The 18,196-nt window shown below is 47.4% G+C and overlaps 8 protein-coding genes across 8 annotated transcripts; 3 read left to right on the forward strand and 5 right to left on the reverse strand.

Annotated features, from left to right (window-relative positions):
• Positions 1-1,267: 1,267 nt before the first annotated feature.
• F4807DRAFT_470319 (uncharacterized protein) lies at positions 1,268-2,314 on the reverse strand (the record flags this gene model as incomplete). The annotated part of the gene is made up of 1 exon (XM_048002802.1): positions 1,268-2,314. The coding sequence occupies one exon, from the start codon at positions 2,312-2,314 to the stop codon at positions 1,268-1,270; it is 1,047 nt and encodes a 348-aa protein (XP_047850886.1).
• Positions 2,315-4,214: 1,900 nt separating this feature from the next.
• F4807DRAFT_453538 (uncharacterized protein) lies at positions 4,215-5,435 on the forward strand (the record flags this gene model as incomplete). Its single annotated transcript, XM_048000471.1, has 2 exons — positions 4,215-4,265; positions 4,329-5,435. The coding sequence occupies 2 exons, from the start codon at positions 4,215-4,217 to the stop codon at positions 5,433-5,435; spliced, it is 1,158 nt and encodes a 385-aa protein (XP_047850887.1).
• Positions 5,436-5,576: 141 nt separating this feature from the next.
• On the reverse strand, positions 5,577-6,446 carry F4807DRAFT_237299 (peptidyl-tRNA hydrolase). Its single transcript, XM_047994238.1, has one exon. It carries the CDS (start codon positions 6,343-6,345, stop codon positions 5,719-5,721), a length of 627 nt encoding a protein of 208 aa, XP_047850888.1. The 5' UTR covers positions 6,346-6,446; the 3' UTR covers positions 5,577-5,718.
• A 260-nt stretch (positions 6,447-6,706) lies between these two features.
• On the forward strand, positions 6,707-8,400 carry F4807DRAFT_439817 (BAR domain-containing protein). The gene is made up of 4 exons (XM_047999245.1): positions 6,707-6,962; positions 7,029-7,199; positions 7,264-7,470; positions 7,523-8,400. Exons 1-4 carry the CDS (start codon positions 6,950-6,952, stop codon positions 7,915-7,917), a joined length of 786 nt encoding a protein of 261 aa, XP_047850889.1. The 5' UTR covers positions 6,707-6,949; the 3' UTR covers positions 7,918-8,400.
• A 2,004-nt stretch (positions 8,401-10,404) lies between these two features.
• Positions 10,405-12,112, reverse strand: F4807DRAFT_439824 (60S ribosomal protein l16). The gene is made up of 5 exons (XM_047999246.1): positions 11,873-12,112; positions 11,551-11,686; positions 11,336-11,389; positions 10,991-11,249; positions 10,405-10,885 (listed from the first exon to the last, which is right to left on the reverse strand). Exons 1-5 carry the CDS (start codon positions 11,891-11,893, stop codon positions 10,747-10,749), a joined length of 609 nt encoding a protein of 202 aa, XP_047850890.1. The 5' UTR covers positions 11,894-12,112; the 3' UTR covers positions 10,405-10,746.
• Positions 12,113-12,869: 757 nt separating this feature from the next.
• Positions 12,870-15,382, reverse strand: F4807DRAFT_453541 (BAG domain-containing protein; the record flags this gene model as incomplete). The annotated part of the gene is made up of 2 exons (XM_048000472.1): positions 12,870-14,081; positions 15,317-15,382. The coding sequence occupies 2 exons, from the start codon at positions 15,380-15,382 to the stop codon at positions 12,870-12,872; spliced, it is 1,278 nt and encodes a 425-aa protein (XP_047850891.1).
• Positions 15,297-16,684, forward strand: F4807DRAFT_439827 (putative glutaredoxin). Its single transcript, XM_047999247.1, has 2 exons — positions 15,297-15,961; positions 16,158-16,684. The coding sequence occupies exons 1-2, from the start codon at positions 15,862-15,864 to the stop codon at positions 16,412-16,414; spliced, it is 357 nt and encodes a 118-aa protein (XP_047850892.1). The 5' UTR covers positions 15,297-15,861; the 3' UTR covers positions 16,415-16,684.
• A 910-nt stretch (positions 16,685-17,594) lies between these two features.
• On the reverse strand, positions 17,595-17,921 carry F4807DRAFT_463862 (uncharacterized protein; the record flags this gene model as incomplete). Its single annotated transcript, XM_048002036.1, has 1 exon — positions 17,595-17,921. The coding sequence occupies one exon, from the start codon at positions 17,919-17,921 to the stop codon at positions 17,595-17,597; it is 327 nt and encodes a 108-aa protein (XP_047850893.1).
• Positions 17,922-18,196: the final 275 nt, after the last annotated feature.

Below are 18,196 nucleotides of genomic sequence, written 5' to 3' on the forward strand. Positions count from 1 at the left end.
GAAATCAGACAGACATCCATTCGTTCGGAATTTGAATAATATTGTCAATAACAGATTTGATCACTAAGTCCTAATCGTAAAGTTAGTATGATGTACAGAATAAAAGAAGCACAGACCGGAACCAAGACTCAACACATATAGCTCCGAGACCTCGTTGTCCCGTTCGTCAAGAAGCAGCGTGTGCACGCTGGTATTCTTTGCCTGCTCCGAGCCATCCCGGTCCTTGATATTACCAGTTACCACCAATGTAGCACGTGTTGGGATTACCCGCCATGGCCTCGCCAAACTTAGACCTCATGCTCTCCAGTGTGTTAGGGCAAGCAACCTGCACCAGCGCCGTCTTCGCTCTCTACACGCTCATCCGGGGCACATCCCCGTCCCAGCTGGCCGAAATCCCCGTCACCCCGGAAAAAGACAAGAGAGCTAGCTACAACTTGGGACACGCGACTCGTCAAGCCGGGCGTGCGCCCCTGCCGTTGTCTCCGGCAAGACGCTCGCGGACATGGGGTCGCGGCGCACGTCACCATGGACAAGAAGCTCGTGCCGCGCGGGTGCGGGGAAGTTGTAGACGAGGACGTCGATGATGATGGTATGCTTGTCGCGTACGAGTTTGAGCCGCGGCCGGAGACGCGTGATGAGTGGTGTGGTGAAGATTACGGGGAGGAGTGCGACAAGGGGCCGAGGCCTGAAGAGGGTCTGCGCCGGGACCCTGTGATGGGGAAAGTTTTCATCCGACCCATGCATTCGTGTGAAATTTTAAGTAATATTGCGCTATCGGGATATGATCTAGGTTATTTGCATACAATGTACAATATGGATGGATATAGGGGTGATAGGGGTGGTGGGGGTTATAGTGAAGAAGAGGAGGAACTGGATGTGGACGAGGATATGGAGGAAGCGTGGATACGCGGGGAGAAGAGTGAAGGGGTAGATCAATCAAAATGCGCAGCCAGTCCTTAGAAACTGAAGAACCTTTAATAGAAGATCTGGTCGCTACGAACAAACGACCCCCCCTGGATGACAAAAGGTCATGGCGGTAACACGCAAAGATATCTTAGAGATGCCAATATGGAAGCTATTTGATTCCATAATGGTGTAACATGTATTGCAAAGTAATAGGTATATAATGTAAACCTGCAAGTGTGCTTTTGACTCGCTGAATTTGCATGCTCGTATCCTTCCAGATGACCGCTCCAACCTCATACTAAAACATCTTCGGTATATTCCGCAAGAAACATAGCTTTCCTGCGCCCTCCTACTAAACCTCTCACCATTCCACGGAACTATAGTTAATGTTCGTGCTTTCGGTGCTCCAGTCCCAATCTACCTTCATCGGATCCGTGTCGCTTTTCGCATCCAATGGTTGATCCTCCAGCTCATCCACACTGATTGCCATACGGAGGGGAGAAGGGCGACCAGCAGCAAGGCCTCCGAAACTACCTCGGCCTAGCGTCGCGCGAGATACGTTCCAGTGCTTAAACTCACGAGATCTCTTCTTATGACACGTGTTCATGTCAATTGCGTTGCAACGGACACGGCTGCTAAGCTCTCTCATCTCCGTACAGCAGTCGGCGGCGATGGCGTTCACCCTCAGAGCAAAATCTCTGGGTTCCAAGGTGACTTGTTGAATCTTGAGGCTGTTTGCCTCTTCTTGTCTCCCTTTGGACACCAAGTATCTATTAAGCACTCTAACGGCGACTCGATTAAATCTACCGAGCTCGTTTTCGGGAGATTGGTCCTTGGTTTCTGCTGCTGGTGCAAGATCCTTGTCCGAGGAAGGTTCCGCCGCGGTGAGCTGTCGGGGAACCGAGAAATGCGACATCTCTTTATAGAACCTGTCTGCCTTGTTGACCAATGCTCGATGCTTCAGAGAGTACGAGTAGTGCGATTTTGACCACGGATCCCATTCCTCCACAGGCTTCGAGTGGATCGATACAACATGGTTATCTGATGGAGTAAGTCGGCGAGGATTCATTCTGGTTTTCCGGCGTAGCCAGTGCTTAAAGTCCAGCTCGTGCCAGATGTCGCGAGGGTTCGAGGTATCGCCGATCGTAGGGGAGATTTTGATTCTTAATCCCTTCTTCTTGGCGGTCTCCTTTCCTAAGGTAGTACGAAGGAGGATTCTTGCTTTCTTCAGCTTCTTCTCGGCTCTCCAGCGTCTGCGAACCTCTCGTGTTATCTTCCTGCGCCATTTTTCGAAAAAGAACTCGGAATCAGAGCTCGTGTGCGAGGAATTGGACGAAGGTATAGTTAATGGTACATGAGAAGCCAATTCTTTGGCAGCGCAATTTATGGCCGCCTTCACTGAGTCCATCTCCTCTAGAGGAAGTCTCGTGATATGAGTGACTTGAGAAGGGGATATATGGAGTTCGGTAGGAAGGAGATGCGTTTAATTGAAAAGTCGTGCCAGAAGGTGATTGATGCTAGACTACTTAGGTGTCTTGGGAATTGTAAAAGTCAGTATGTATGGATGGGTTGGGTGTTTGAAGTGAGGCGGGTGCTAATTCAAAAAGTGCCTGCTGTTTGAGAGTTCAAGAGATGAAGAAGTTGGTGACAAAATTGGGAAACAGTGAAAATAGGAGGGATTTGGAAAGGTAGGGATTTTTAATAAAAAAGAATGAACATCTACTTACCACCATTCAATGTACTGTAATGGATGACTCAATTTTCAAGTAGTAAGGACGGGCACGAGAGGTTTAGGGTATCCAAGTATTTAGGTACCTGTTAGATTAGATTTAGCGACAATCAAGTTGACGATTCCAGGCTGTTAGATACCTATAGTCCCACAATTATTTACACAGATCAGCTATTGCATGGGCCAACACCAAAGATGACTCGACCGCATCCAACGTTCAACCAAATACAGCAGGAATTAGACGTATCGGGCCGGGTAACAAAACCAGAATTTAGGCGCGCGTAGATGATTAATCTTAAGACAACGGATTAGCTTGAATACCGGGAGATTGGATGATTGATTTCGCAGTATTGCCTCATAAGGAAGAAATGAGAATGTTATGGAAAAGATAGGTATAATTTGTAGAGCTCCTTGAGGTGTACTCAGTTACTTGAGCTGCTCAGCGCGTTAAAGATTTTAGAAATTACGACCTCAGAGGTCATCAGAGGTTTAAAGTTTATACGTGCGTTACGAGGAAGGCACGATTAGATTAAAAAATTAGTGCTAAAGGCAGGCACGACATCATTTACAATGGCACCTGCCAACTACATCCATGCACACTTACCTTTATATGGTATATATAGAAGATAACCTAACGATGCATTGACAAGATGATTACCAGCGACTCCGTGTGTATATAGGCATACTATTCCATGTTCAAACATTCAGGTAGACCCGACATTGAATAGGGGTAAACGATGTAGTTATCCCACCAAGTGTGTATAGGAATGCAAATAATAGCCAAACGCGACACTAGTAAGATACAGTTTCTATATTAGCCAAGGTAAGTAAAGAGAACGACCTCGTGAATGTATGCCTAGGCCGATGATCTGTTTGCAATGATCACCTGCTCAAAATCGAACAGTGTTAACTTCCAAGAAAGACAAACCTGCTCCGCATAAGATCTTTCTTTGATGAAACAACCGGACTCTAGCGGCAAATATGGTGTAGTCACTATTCCTTTCCTTGAAAAAGAACCGGATACTTAAGTGCTTTGGGTGCTTGTTGCTATTTGGTTTGTTACATACGGGTAGAAATAAGACCTATTCAATACTATGTGATGATTGTGAGCGCACTTTTTTTTAGCCATGACTAAATTGTATAAAAAATGATTCTGCCACATTCTTGATAAAGGGGTAAAGAACACAGCTACCTAGGTAGGTGAAGAGTGTTTAAGAAGAGAAGGGTTAATCTACCTCTTAACATACACTATGAAGTACCTAGTATGGAATACATCAACTAAAACTATTTGTTAATATGTATTAATTCCTGGCCGTTTCTGTCTACGTTTAAAGTAGAGGTCTACCGGTCTTTTTATCTCTGTTGTAAGAGAATTTTCTCGTTGTAATATATTGCTTACGTAATCTCGTGATGTTACATGCGTAGTCGGGTAGATTATTCGTCCGAGGTCCCACTCCTAAGAAGCAACAGAACCATTTAAGAGCACTACGCCGCTAGTTAAGTCCGAATGCCCCAAATCGCATCTTCAAGTGGGTTTACTCAATTAATAATAAGGCGAACAAGCGTAACATCACTGACAATGGACTCCGAAAGACTTAAAGAACTGGAAACTGCTGAGGAGGAGCTGCGGGTGAGAGACGATTGCCCTTGATCGGATTTGTCAGAGTATTATTGCTAACATGGGCCGAAATAGCGGCGGCGCGAACGCGGCAAGTTGGCTCAGCGCAAATTCCGGGAACGGCAGATCAACAAGCTGTCGAAGGGCAAGAGCAATGAAGCCCGGACAAACCAGAGATTGAAAGCGGCCATAGAGAAGATCACCAAGGTGGCACGCAGCGATGATCGTCCGGAGCTGCTTCAAGCAATCCGGGAAGCAGCTGAAATAACGGGATCGGACGCATGGTGGCTAGGTGAAAACAACGACGGCAGGGATGAAGGTGAGACGGCTACGACTGAACTGTCACCGTCGTCGTCATATCCATTACCGTATGCAGGGACCCCTTTACCGATAGGAGGGGCCCAGCTGATCGGGACGACGAGTACTAATCAAGGAGTTGCCCAGGGAGCCTTCCCGCACCTCGACAGTTGCGCGGACATGAGGCAGAATAGCGAAAAGTCGACTTCTTTTGACACTGGACTGACTTTAGAACGCGTGGGCCCACGATTGGGCTACGGACTTTGGTTCAATGCTGAACGATTTGTACGGATAGATAACCCACCTCTGGATATCGTTCCGTACCTTGGTAAAGGAATGAAAACATTTGCCGGACGATTGTTCTGGAATTGCGGGGAGTATCTATTGAACCTGTGCCGGAGAGCTGAGGCCTACAGCAATACAGATCCACTGGTCGCGAGGGAAGCCAACGAGAAGATTTGGAATATGGTTCAACATTCACCGCCTCTACACAATATGCGGTATATTATAGCCATGGCGGAAGCGCGACACGAATTCCGCGACCGTGGCTACATCGAAGGGAATAATCCAGCGGGAGAAGCTGACTCGGCGGAGCTTCTACATGAGCTTGTACTGGCGGACTATAAGAAAAGGGGGGATGACACGGCCATCTGGTTATCTGCAAGTGGTGTCGAGAATGAGCTTCGAAGGTTTATGAGCGATGGACTGTGTGAACGACTCGAACGCGTGTTGGAGAATTGGGACTTGGGCAGGCAGGCGGGAGACCCTTTAGCTAAGATGATACAGTCGCTTATCCATACTTTGTCGAGTAGCTTCATTTGTTTTGGGAATGGCCCACGCTGGCGCGCTGATCGCGTGGCGGCAATGTTCAGTGGGAATGCTTAAAACGCATTTGCGTAAGAGGACGATCCATCGCGGTAGAGACAAAACTCCCAGTTGGTCGAGAAATCGAGCGGCTTCCCTCAATGACAGGATTGCGTCGAACGGGCCTCTATCTAGGTACTTAGGCACTCATAAGGCTGCCGGGAATAATACCTCAAAATAAATCAGGTTCGAGCGGCGAGGCTATCGTAGATAGACAAGTTGAATAAGCCCAGTCAAAGCCGTCGCCTGTCGGTTTTAGGGGGATCCAACGTAGATCAATGCGTATGACTTGATGTAGCGAAGTTCATGACGCTTTATTATACTCCACCGCCCAGTCTTCTTCTAATTCGCGCAAGCATTCGTATACTCTTGGACCAACCTCTTCATTGATCACGTCCTTCTCATGTCTTGTCATTTTTCTCAGTACATAATTCGAGACGGCCATTTGATCCCTAGCCACGGGCCGGCCGATCCCTACCGAGATACGTGACCATCGTGCGCTAGGGAAGTCGGACATTTTGAGAACCCGGTTGATATCCTTAATACCGTTATGCCCCCGGTGACTTGCTTTCCAGCTGCGTATCCTAACTCGACCCAGTTCCTCTTCTAGGTCATCATGAACAAGTACTAAACTTAGATCTGCCGGTTGCAACTGGTTGCGCTGCAGCATTTCTCTCCAGGTTTTCGCAAACCAAGGACCCGAAACGTTCATCTGGGTCGGGCTCTGTACCAGCGTATACTTGTCCCCCGTTGAAGCTAAGCAGGATTTCCCGCCATACCGTTCAGATGTAAATATAGATTGCGACGGATAAAGTATCTTTTGTAACGAAGCAAGTGCGAAATGGCCAGCGGAATGGAGGCATTCGTAGTATGGTGCTTGATTGCCTAGGCTGACAATCAAGAAGCGAGGACTAAATGGTTTTCCAGGCATATTTCTGGCCAGTTGACTGATTATTCTATTAAGAGAAGTGAAAATTTGAAATTTGATATTAAATGTTCAAGACGAAATTCACGATATTAATATGGTCCCACTAAAAAGAATTAAAAAAAGTAGCTGAGACGTTGTAGCTGAAACGTTGTACCTAAGTATTTTGTGGCTTAATAAGGCTGTTAAGGTTCCAACTGAAAGGTTTTGTTGTTCCAAGCTCGAAGATGGATACTTTGGTACCTACACTATCTACTCCTGACGTCGGTAGGTCGGATTTAGAACCACATGCGATTTGTGGCGCAATAGCACTCCGCTGACGTATGTGCCAATCAATGATCTAATGCTCAGCCACGAACAGACTTCCAGCGTTGGGTATGACCCAATCGTCGAACTCGAACCTACCCACCATCATAAACCTGTCAACCCATTAACCTGCTACCTGCAAATACCACTCCAGCCTGCCAATCCCTTTCCAACTCTCGACACTAAATAAACGACTCCTGTAATTATCCTCCGTTCTCTCAATTGCGACACCGCCATTTTTACACCAATTTGAATTATTAGACTTTACCGGCATTATTGAGCAGAACTAGACAACTCCGCGAAAATGTCGTGGGCAGGTATGGCGTCAATTAGGCACGAAACGCGGCGTAGCATTGCCATTTTGCTAATCGAGACTCATTTAGGATTCAAGAAGAATGTCAATCGCGCAACGACGCAGGTTATGATGAAGACGGGCCACGTCGAGAAAACGAACGATCGCGATTACGAGGTCGAGGAGAGACGATTCAAGACGATGGAGGCTGCCTCACTACGTCTTCAGAAGGAAGCAAGAGGATACCTGGATTCGATAAGGGGTTAGTTCATTCCGGCGTGACTTGGAATGCGCAGAATGAGTAGTTTGCTAAGCATTCTTCATAGCCATGACCGCTTCGCAAATGCGCATAGCCGAGACGATAGATGCCTTCTATGGTGACGCGGGAGCTAAGGACGGCGTCAGTAGGAGTTATAAACAAGCCGTGGAGGATCTGGACACCGAAACCATAAAAGCCCTCGACGGCCCATATAGAACGACCGTCTTGGAGCCCATTACCAAGTTCTGCGCATATTTCCCCGACGTTAACGAATGTAAGGATTTCATGTTCCCGGCATCTCGTTCTACCACTTACATACTATCTAGGTATCAAGAAGCGTGGCCATAAACTCCTAGATTACGACGCACTGCGGGCCAAGGTCAAGAAACTGGCCGAGAAGCCTGACAAGGATGTTACGAAGCTTCCACGCACGGAGAAGGAGATGGAAATTGCCAGGGCCGCCTACGAACAGCTCAACGAGCAACTATCCACCGAATTACCTCAACTCATCGACCTGCGGGTGCCGTATCTCGACCCTAGCTTTGAAGCGCTCGTCAAGATCCAACTCCGGTTCTGTGCCGAGGCTTACAGCAGGATGGCGCAAGTCCAACAATACCTAGACGCGGACACTAGGGAGCAGTACGCTCAAGGTGACTTGGACTCGAGAGTAGAACAGGTATTGCAAGAGATTCGGGAACTAAGCATTAGCGGGACGGTTTAAGGCGGAGTGCATTCGCGGAGTTAAAAAGGCTTTCATTAGGCGTGGGTAATTCTGGTATGGGCTGGCATTCTCACAGGTAGGCTTCGGGCGAACCACTATACGATTCATGGGTTCATGTTAGATATCGACAGGGATGAGGGTCTTGCGAATAGCAGCCGAGTACATTTGAGACTAGATTTGGTTAAGGTGCCTTGAGGGGAACACCTATTATTGTATTCCCTACCAATTTTATATGACATCCCCTTCTGAGATTGATCCCTCACTCATGTTCAACATGTTAATCAGTCACGCAAGACGTTAACGCGCATACAGTGTTCAATCATGACTCAGGGGTAAAGTGTGTAGGTCCGGCCCTTAGAGATGGTTTATTTATGTTATACTATTCTGATTCCTCAAAATGATATACAAATATTTACAGTTGCTCTCCTTTTTGATTGCTCAGCAACATCACTAATGTATACTAGAATCCTTACTTATCCAAACATACATGCTTCCCCCTTAAAGCCTCAGATAAAAGTTGAGTCAATTCATCAATGGTATGTGGAGGAATGACACATGTTATTACGTGTAAATTAAAATATACACTATATCCAGACTTGCTTTCAGTTGATATCCAGGCTTTGGCCATGCCAAACCAGATATTAATCGCAAATGACTGGCGAAACACACTAGTTAACTCAAGATACAGAACAGACAAGTTAACCCACATCTCTAGGTATTTATACCCCTTAACTCCGCAATTTACATGGTGCGAAGCCATCATGAGACATTGTACTTGATCAAAGAGCAAAACACCTCAAGGTAGCACAACTCCTAGGTATATACCAAGCAGCTCAGCATACTTTGTACATCCAAGCACCTCATAGAATTCTTTTTTTTACCGTAACCTTATATATAAAGACTTATCCAAGCTCCCTCTTAGTCCTTACGTCCACCAAAAGGCCACATCTTTCCGCTAAGTTATTTTCCCAATTCTTCCCATGTAAACACAATAGTCCAAACCCGGCTACACCTTTTACAGGCATCTCCTTTTCTTTCCTTGGCTTTAGATAGTTCATTCAACCAGCCATAAGTTTGGAGCTGACCGCACCGCACAGTAGGACGGAGCGGTAATCAGCAGATCAAGATATATGGCAGCTGCGGCTTCGCCAACGTACCGCTACTCCTCACCATTCTGCCAATTTAATATTATCTACCTGTATGCGTAGATCGCTGACGGGCGATACAACACCGCTGCCCAGGAAAACCTGTCATCAGCCCAGTGAGTCATAAAACCTTACAAGACTTCTCGTATCCAACACGACACAATGCGGGACTAAGAGATTACAAAATAGGTATGGATTGCTTTGCATTCGTATGCACACGATGCTAGGCTCAACCACGGCTGCTTAAGGGTCAGGTGGGTCCAAACAATCCGGACAAGGAGACGAACTTCTCACAATTTATAGTGAAATACTTCGTCAGAGCTCGGTGGCCGTCTAAAGAAGTAGGACTGGTAGAAATACAGTAATAGTAAGAGTTCAGAAAGGCACTAGAAAGGGGGCGGTTGACAGCCATGTGCTGTCATTTTCCCACTACAACACAAACCCGGGTCGACTCTGATGTTAGTCAGAAATTGTGGTAGACTCGGTCTGCTTGAGAGTCCTATTGCAGACCCTTTCTTAGAAGATGAGGCCTCTCAAGTTAAGGCCTCCCAGAACGATGCACACCTATCCTGCCAACAGGATACTGAAGACCCGTCTCCCGACTCGAAGATCATCAAGCGTTGGAATACGGCGAGTTATGAAGACGGAAACTCTCATCTAGTTGGTTTTTCACTGCGATGACCTGGTCCAACGTATCCTCAATGCTGAATACACTTTAGTATCTGAGGTTTTAGTAAATAGATCTCACAAATAGAATAGCAAATGCCCACGTTAGAGAATTCCCGAGTACTTAACGATATCGTGAGCTTTCTCGTTTCGTATCTCTTGAATCTCCGTGATCCTCGATTTTTACATCCTAGCATCAATACTGGAGCTAGAAACGCTGGTTTGTGAAATATATCCCTTAATCCCGACCCCCCCTCCCCTTTTCTCAATTTACCCCTATTCTGCCTCCCCAGAGAATCCACCAATAAGATGATTTCGTCTGGACCAGCGCCTCATCAATAGGATGGAGCTCGAAGTTTCAAATTTCTTGGAGGGAATGCTTCGACAAGTCCCTTTCTCTTATATGATTCTTTTCCACTTCGACATCTTGCTGACATAATGGTATTAAAGAAGGAACAAGAAATGGCAACCGAGTTCTGCAGAGTGGCCATGCATGTTCGAACACTCTCCTACGTGTCATATGAACTGAATGTCAAATCTGTTGATGAACCCGCGGTTGGTCAAACGGAACCAGTGCTGTACTGTCGACTCGACGTTACTGAAAGGGTGAACTATGAGACATAACTGACATCCCAGGCTTACACAATCACTTTCGCCTACTTAAGTAGACTTTGGGCTATAATTTGAAAAAGTTAGTAGCCTGGTCATCATTAATGAAACAACAATACACGTAACAAGTCATAGATGGAGAGTTGCGAGTTCTCTTTCTTAAGTATCGTTTTTCTCATTCGGTGCCTAGACGACGAAATTCGTTGAATACAGGACCGGAGCCGGTGAAATATCCCTCACCCCATGACCGCCCTGCCTTTCCTCGAATTGCGCAGTATGACAAGTGCAAATATGATGATCGAGTTTCCCTAACCCTCACGCCGGATCTAGTTGCAAGTATGAGACGAATTGTGTTGATGTTGGTATTTGTTTTGGTCGGAAAGGAAATGCAGAAGTGGCGAAGAAACAATTAGTATCCGAATGACTCGAGGGCCTTGACCGTCTTGCTGTCGACCTTGGCGTTCTTCTTGGCTTCCGACAATTGTCGTTGCGCCAGCTTCTTGCGTTCGTAGTACGCCGCACCCTTCGCCTTACGTCGCTCCTCCAATCTGTGATTTGTAAGTTAGCAAAGATAATTTTTTGGGGGAAATGGCATCGGCTCTCGTGTATTTCACAAAGAGCGCAATCCGCCTAAAGCATCGGTAGGTACGTACCGCTCAACGACGTCCTGGTACTTCCAGCCAACCTCGTGGCTTAGACGACCAACGGTGCAGTACTTGCGACCGGGCTGTAGTCGGAGAACACGGAGAGCCTGGGGAACAACCATCTTCTTCTGCTTGTCGTACGGGGGAGGGACACCCTCGAAGACCTTCAACCGCTCCAACGCAGCAGCACCACGGGCGGTCTTGTGGGGGATCATGCCACGGACGGCCTTGTAGAAGATTCGGCTAGGAGCGCGGAAGTGGAAGGGGCCTGGGAACTGTTAGACGACCTGCATATTACATGGCGCGAACCGGGATTGGCGCGAAATCGCTGGGGAAGGAAAACTCTTAACGTACCACCTCGGGTAGGGTTGTATCGGGTCATCTTGCGAAGGTAGGCATGGTACTTCACTGTAATTCTATATTAGCTTTTGTTCTCGGATTCAGGTTTGCCTCTGCCAATGAAATAATCCCAAGCTCTTGACTCGATCCAACTCGGTTCAAACCAATTTCCGAAGACCAACGTGATTAAGGGAGCGGGAACGGGAGCGGGTGTGATAGGTAGAACATACGCTTCGCGCGGAAGAATTCGCCGGAGATGTTGAGGGCCTCGCAGCGGACGACGACGATCTTCTGACCGCTGAGGAGCTGCTTCGCGACAATACTGGCGAGTCGACCAAGAAGGTGACCCTTGCCATCAATGACGACCTAGAGGGGAATTTGAATTAGCTAAAATTCTTTGTATTTCTCGAATTATTATCATTGACTTGGTGTGATGTCGCGAGTGGTAATGCTTATTTCGTCTTCAACCAGCCGGCCAAATCAATTCGAAATATTCCCACTCGCTACCCCCAGGGAAATCAAAGTGCTGAATGGGTTTTGTCGTCTACTTACAACAGGCTCGAAGGACGACATCTTTCTGAATCGTCACCACGGTGTTTCGCGGGTGGAAACTTGGACGGTGGATAGGATGAAGAAAGAAAAGAGAAGGAGGAATGGAATAGGCCGAGAGCGCAATGTAATATGCGTCTGTAACCTATTAGATCCTCGCTGTTGTATGTTAGTAAAGTCGCGGGTTGGTTGTTGATGGTCGCAAATATGAAAGGTTCATCACAAGATGTTGAAAATTAATCGGGAAACACATTACCTGAGAGTGTGCACAGTGGGAGAATATCACTAATCCCGATTCGGAATGGTGGGGCTAAAGCGGAAGCGAGAGGGTTTATCGCCTAGTATCACTAGGGCTCGCATAACCTAATAATTCTTTTCAATTCAGTGCCCGCCGAATGGAAGTAGCAGCTGGAGAACAGCTGGCAGCGGCCGAACGGCATCTCGGCAACGCACATATGACCTAATATTTTCATCAATGTACCTTGGTACCATCTTGCACGCACGTCCCCGGTCGTCCATGGATTCCGATTTTCAGGACTGGATTGATGGATGTCATTGCCGGATCTACGCAGGTACTTGGGTACAAACGGTTGAAACGTTGTGGAAGCATCTTGTTTATTTTCACATGATCCTGGCATTGAATTCTGCTCGTTTAATAATGGCAATGATATCTCGGTTTGGTTGTTTTTTCTTCCCTCGCAAGTTAGAATGTAGCTCTATCGAAATGACACGCCGTGCAAGCCTGCTAATGCAATCCATCGCCCAACCTCGATGTAGTATTAGAGCTAATGATCTCTGCATCCTGCCTCATTGCACTCTTCGTAATCGCTTGATTCCGTGAATATGCACTCTCGGACACGAGGGCAACGGTGGGGTGCTATGATGATTATTCGAGGGGAGAAGTTCTATACAGCAAAGATGGAAACTTGTCGTAAAACATGGTAGCATTCCGGCAACTACCTAGTAAGTAGTCAATGAGAGGAATTGACTATAACATGGATCATCTTCCCCTCGACTTCCCGGAAGAGGAGGGCTGGCGTTCGTCAAGCTGCCTTAAGATATCCTGCACGTAATTCACCAGTTCCTTTCTCTTCGCCCTGATATCCGGGTCACCTCCTGTGTTTACCTCGTCTAGCTTCAGCAATGTGTGTTGTAATACTGTCTCGCTCAACTTTCGATGTTCGTCCTCGCACTTCTTCTTATCAGTTGGCGTGTGATTTATGAATTGTCGGCAAAGAGGCAGAAGTTTCGCGTCAAAGTGAGATCTGATCGCATCCAGCTGCTCGCTGGGACCGGAAGGCACCGCAGGGGAGGGCACTCTCGATGGGTGGATGGATGGATCCGGTGATGCTCGTCTGCCTTCTTCACGTCCTGGCACTTCAAGATTCACAGAGCTTTCGGCCGGACCGGGACGTTCCTTCTTCTTCTTTCGAGCCTTGCTCTTCTTTTTCCTCGACTTCTGCTGGTCGATGGAATCTTCCGTGACAACAACTTCTTCGCTGCTACTCTCTCCGTCTTCATCGCTAATCCTTCCTTCGGGAACTACAACTAGCAGTTCGCTGTTGTTTTTCACACCATAATCTCGGATAGGGATATCCTGCTCTTTGAGATGGCGGCCTTTGTAAAGCATCTTCAAGCGTCGGCTTCGACGATCACTAAGATCCATAACCAATCCCACGCGATCACGCACATCTGACACATGCAATTTGCCATCGCCGATAGAATACGCGGGGAAGTGGACGGGATATGTGATGCCCTTGTTCTTGATTAGAAGTACGTCATCGTCGAGGGTGGCGCTAGGTGGTGCCCGTCGACCTTGGGGGTCGTAGGTTCGGGACGGTGACTGTAGCGAATCTTCAAGATCTTCGGATGTGATATAGCTAAAGTCGTCATCAGTGACATGAGGCACGCCCTGGCTATCCGACTGGGAGGCGTATGGAGATATGGCGTCTCGACTGGAACCCCAGCCAAATCGAGACATCATGCTGAGAGGTAACGCGAGAGCTGCAGCGGTACCGGCGATGGTTGAATATAGGAGAGTCGGCGATACTCCTTGCGAAACAAGGTACTCGTTGGATCCGGCTACGGCTTCGGAAAGATGGCCGACTGTTGTCTGGACGTAAGTTTGTAATGCAGGCGGTAATAAGGCAGTGATGTTCTTGATGGCACTAGCTGATGCCAAGAATGCCTGGTTCGAAGCCACTTTGAAGGGCTAGGTTGTCCCGGAGGACACCCAGCGAAGTTTCTTTATTTTAACTTGCGGAGAAGTTATAGTTGCAGATGCAGCAGCAAGTGGTACCGATACTTGCAGCGGGCAATCGCCTGAGAATTAGGTATTCGCTGTTCAACCTAGGAAATGCAGGTGATCTCGGGACGGAGCCGTGCAGAATACCTTAGGACTTTTGCACGAATTTCGGTTGGACCGTTTTCAGGTCTCCTTCACCTGCTCCTCCTGCCAAAAGCGAAGTTTGTAGCTGCGACCTCGCCCGGTACTGCGCGGTACTAGTACTATAGGTCGCTATAGGTACTACCCTATAATAACCGTGGGGACAGGCCCTAGACTCCAGAGATCTGCAAGATTTGTGTAGTGACTTTTGTCTACTTTGGACACCTTTGGACTCGTATGGATCCCTATGGACTTCCAATGAATTGTTCTGGCTCCAGCGCTTGTCGTACGTAGTGTAAGGTCTCGTTTCGACTATTCAGCGGAGCGGTTTGATGTGTTGTCACTGCAAAAATACAGTTCGGTCAAGAGCGAACCCACGATAGGTTGCCTAGGCTGTCTGGATGGTCATGCGATTCAAAAGATAGGTAGCTTAGGTTGCTTATGGATCTTCAGTCGCAAAATTGACCAATGTATTATCTTCTTATTGGGTCGGTTCTTAGGAAAGTTCCACAGCTAAGGCATCGCATCTATGATTGTGCAACTCCTCTCTTTGGACTTGGGAGTCGAATCAGTAGATACGGGAGTGCGCGATAAAGATTGAGTTATCCTCTACCAGCGCTGAAGAGATGGGATTCCGTTGCAATTGGATGGTATATGTACGGGCGACGGGAAGTACTGTATGTACCTCAGATAACGGTGGGAGAAGAGGGCATTTATTGGTGAAAGGTTAGGCAAGTTTGGTCGGAGTTAGTGAGAGGAGTGTTGAAAAAGAGACGTTTTGTCAATTGCCAATTGGTGAGCCAAGCGTAAGACAAGGCTGGCTTGGAATTAATCTTACGAAGTGGCACTAAGAAAAAGCTTACGGTCTTCAATGTCGCGCCTACCTAGTACCAGATACTAGACGATAGTAGGCTTAGCTTCATTAGGTAAGGCGGTAGCAGAATACTTGAGTAAGATTATTAGGTAAGCAGAACTCATCCCGAGGTCCCTGCTACGAAAATCGAAGGCACGAAGCAGCAGCAAAATAACGAAATAGGGAGGTACAAGTCGGTACTAGGTACCCATGTATTTCCATCCAGACTGCCCCACCTTGGCTCTTCATTATCCCACTTCGATTGAATAAACATTTCTCACGTCAAAGTAATTGCGTCATTTTTGTCCCTCACGTTTGTTCCTTACCAGACGTGCTGAATACCTAGGTACATACATGTACCCATATCTATCAGACATGTACCTCTGGCCTAATGTTTGTATGGAATAGTACTTTGCCCCTGGGTACCCAATCGTCAATTCCAATTTATATATCCCGAGGTCTCCGATTTTTCTAACATCTCGGTTCTGTGTGACCTATGATCTCAAATCATCAATCCCTAATCTGTACTAATCTGGATTTACAATTGCGTCTTCTGCCGTCATCTACATCCCGTTGTCGCAGAGTCACTTGGTACTTGGCAAAAGGGGTAACGATTACTTTTTAACTGACAAATACATCCATACCATTTGCCATATCCCATTAGATCATACCAAAACGGGTGTGACTATAAAACTTGAAATACCCCACCAGTTCAGTTTCACATCTTTGCGACAGCCATCAACAACAACTTTTATGTTTCTCATCCGCCGACTCTTCTCATCTCCCACACTATCGCAAGCCATGGCCGACGCAAAGACCAAAGCGCAGGGCATCATCGACGAGAATGCCGTTGGTAAGTTCTCACGCGATGTTTGCTTTGTCTAACCCGGTTATTTAGGTAGTGTTTGCGAACCAACTGCAGCAACTCGCTACCAACATCTGCATCACTTATCTGTTACCTACCATCTGTCATCTGCCATTCAGCATTTTCACCTACCTAGCCTCCCTATAAGATAAGAAGATAACTAACAAACTTACCCCTTCCGTAGCCGTATTCTCTAAGTCGTACTGCCCCTATTGCAGTGCCTCGAAGCGTCTTCTCGACAGCCTAGGAGCCAAGTACAAGCTAGTTGAGCTAGACGAGGTGCCGGACGGTTCCGAAATCCAGAACGCCCTCGCTGAAATATCGGGGCAGCGCACCGTTCCCAACATCTGGATCGGCAAGAAGCATATCGGCGGCAACTCTGACCTGCAGGCCAAGTCCGGCGAACTCAAGGACCTCCTCTCCGAAGCCGGCGCTCTATGACTACATGGACGCTCCTCTAAGCTTTGAACGAGTTGTGAACGGAAGAGCTGCTAGTTATGGGGAATAATTGGCTGTTACCTCAGTTGTTCTCTGAAGACTATATAATGCGCTGGTTTTAACGTCTGAAGAGACGTATCTGAACATGTCATGCGAATCGGAGAGCGAGCAAGCGATGCGGCTAGACTTCCATCGACTTTGCATGGGATAGATATATACCTAAGTTCATCGTCAATAGACTTATAAATGTGCCATAAACACATCAATTATAATTCTGAGAGTTTCTTGCTTGTGATGTGGCGGATACTGCGACGGCAGAAATACATAGGTATGCTTCAGATAGGACGTGTCCTATGACGTCCTCGAACCAATAGTGAGGATTGGACTTCGTGGCTTAAATACCTAGTTGAGAAAAGATTGCGCCCCTATTCAACAACAGTTGGCTCTTGACATACCGTCAAGCCCTCTTCAATTGCCTAGATATTGACGATATTCTTAGTTTACGGGCTCCTTGGTATTTCATGTAAGACGTTCTCTTGTTTGAGTAATGGTTTTACCCCCTTTCTTCGCTAATGATTTTCTATATCTCTGTTACCTACTCCAGTTCAACTAGGCAGATCTAGAGACAATCACTTGGAAACACAAGATTTCGGAGGCTATTCACCGTGATCATCGTGAGTTAGGAAGACGTCACGTCGACGTGTTCGCAGCATGTGACATTGCTTCACCCAACGGTTCAGATAGACCCCTCACCGGATCAAAGGCTAGGCGAATGGGAATTGGCGTTGGTAACCTAGGTATGTATTGAACGTATAATAAAGGTCCAGGAATATGGAGTTATTGCCTCCCAAGATCACTAACTAGGCAGCGATTGTAAACCGACAAAATGATCGTTTGGCTGCCATCATTGTTGCGTATTTGGCCCAGTTGATTTTCTCCAGAGCATTGGCACGCCTTTTCACATGTATCTTGCTTCCTAGGCTCCGACTGTGGCATATCACCAATCCGTACGTATCCAACCTTCCGGCACACGTGCCGAGAAATTGAGGGCCACCTGTCATGTGTCGCAGCAGCAACGGCACGGGGAGTGCGGAGTTCGTGCGTGAAGAAAGGCCCACGTAGCTTCCGGGGCTGAATCCGAATCCGAACCATAGTAACATCATAGGCCATATGGGGAGAATGATCACTTATGCGCCGCGTGATGGTGAAAGGGGCCTCCCTCCTCCGAGATCCTAGCAAGCCTGAACGACCGATGCGACTGTTGGGACTGGAGTTCGTATGATGGCGCAACATAGGGGATGGCTGCCGTGTCGACTCCTGGCGCGCTACCCGTTGTAGTCCCGCCCGTACCACTTGCTGTAACGCCTGCTCTACCAGAGTTGCTAGCGGATGCCTCAACGTGTTCGGAATGGCTCACGCGCCGCAAGGGACAGTACCACATGGCTAGGATGATTGCGATCAGGACAATTGGGACGAGAATGACACCGACGGTGCCGGCCGTTCCCAACATCCTAGTGTTCAGGTCCGTGAGATGAACCGGGCATTGAGTGTTCCGACACAGTCGACCGTGTTAGAAGTCGGTACTTGGGAAGTCGAGAATGGTCGTGGGGCGGGCATCTGGGAGGTTTGTCTAGAAATATCGCAATCGACGGAGGTAAAGAGATGTTCAGCATGATCGACTAGCCTTTATGAAGTTTCCTGGTTTCCAAAAGTCTGGTGGTTACATGTCCATCCGCTACTACGTGGCCATTTAATTTGCACTTTATACAGCCAATATGGTTCTTC

This window comes from Annulohypoxylon truncatum (assembly GCF_022578515.1).
Source record: "Annulohypoxylon truncatum strain CBS 140777 unplaced genomic scaffold F4807scaffold_35, whole genome shotgun sequence".
Lineage (NCBI taxonomy): Eukaryota > Fungi > Ascomycota > Sordariomycetes > Xylariales > Hypoxylaceae > Annulohypoxylon > Annulohypoxylon truncatum.

What these genes read in the sequence shown, in the direction of transcription:
- F4807DRAFT_237299 (XM_047994238.1), bottom strand. Translation starts at nt 6,345, where the DNA reads ATGCCTGGAAAACCATTTAGTCCTCGCTTCTTGATTGTCAGCCTAGGC.
- F4807DRAFT_439817 (XM_047999245.1), top strand. An exon ending in ATACCTGGATTCGATAAGGG is followed by an intron (nt 7,200 to 7,263) that starts GTTAGTTCATTC and finishes CATTCTTCATAG; the next exon opens with CCATGACCGCTTCGCAAATG. An exon ending in TTTCCCCGACGTTAACGAAT is followed by an intron (nt 7,471 to 7,522) that starts GTAAGGATTTCA and finishes CATACTATCTAG; the next exon opens with GTATCAAGAAGCGTGGCCAT.
- F4807DRAFT_439824 (XM_047999246.1), bottom strand. Translation starts at nt 11,893, where the DNA reads ATGTCGTCCTTCGAGCCTGTT. An exon ending in TGTCGTCCTTCGAGCCTGTT is followed by an intron (nt 11,687 to 11,872) that starts GTAAGTAGACGA and finishes ATTCCCCTCTAG; the next exon opens with GTCGTCATTGATGGCAAGGG. An exon ending in TACCAGGACGTCGTTGAGCG is followed by an intron (nt 10,886 to 10,990) that starts GTACGTACCTAC and finishes TACAAATCACAG; the next exon opens with ATTGGAGGAGCGACGTAAGG.
- F4807DRAFT_439827 (XM_047999247.1), top strand. Translation starts at nt 15,862, where the DNA reads ATGTTTCTCATCCGCCGACTCTTCTCATCTCCCACACTATCGCAAGCC. An exon ending in CATCGACGAGAATGCCGTTG is followed by an intron (nt 15,962 to 16,157) that starts GTAAGTTCTCAC and finishes CCCCTTCCGTAG; the next exon opens with CCGTATTCTCTAAGTCGTAC.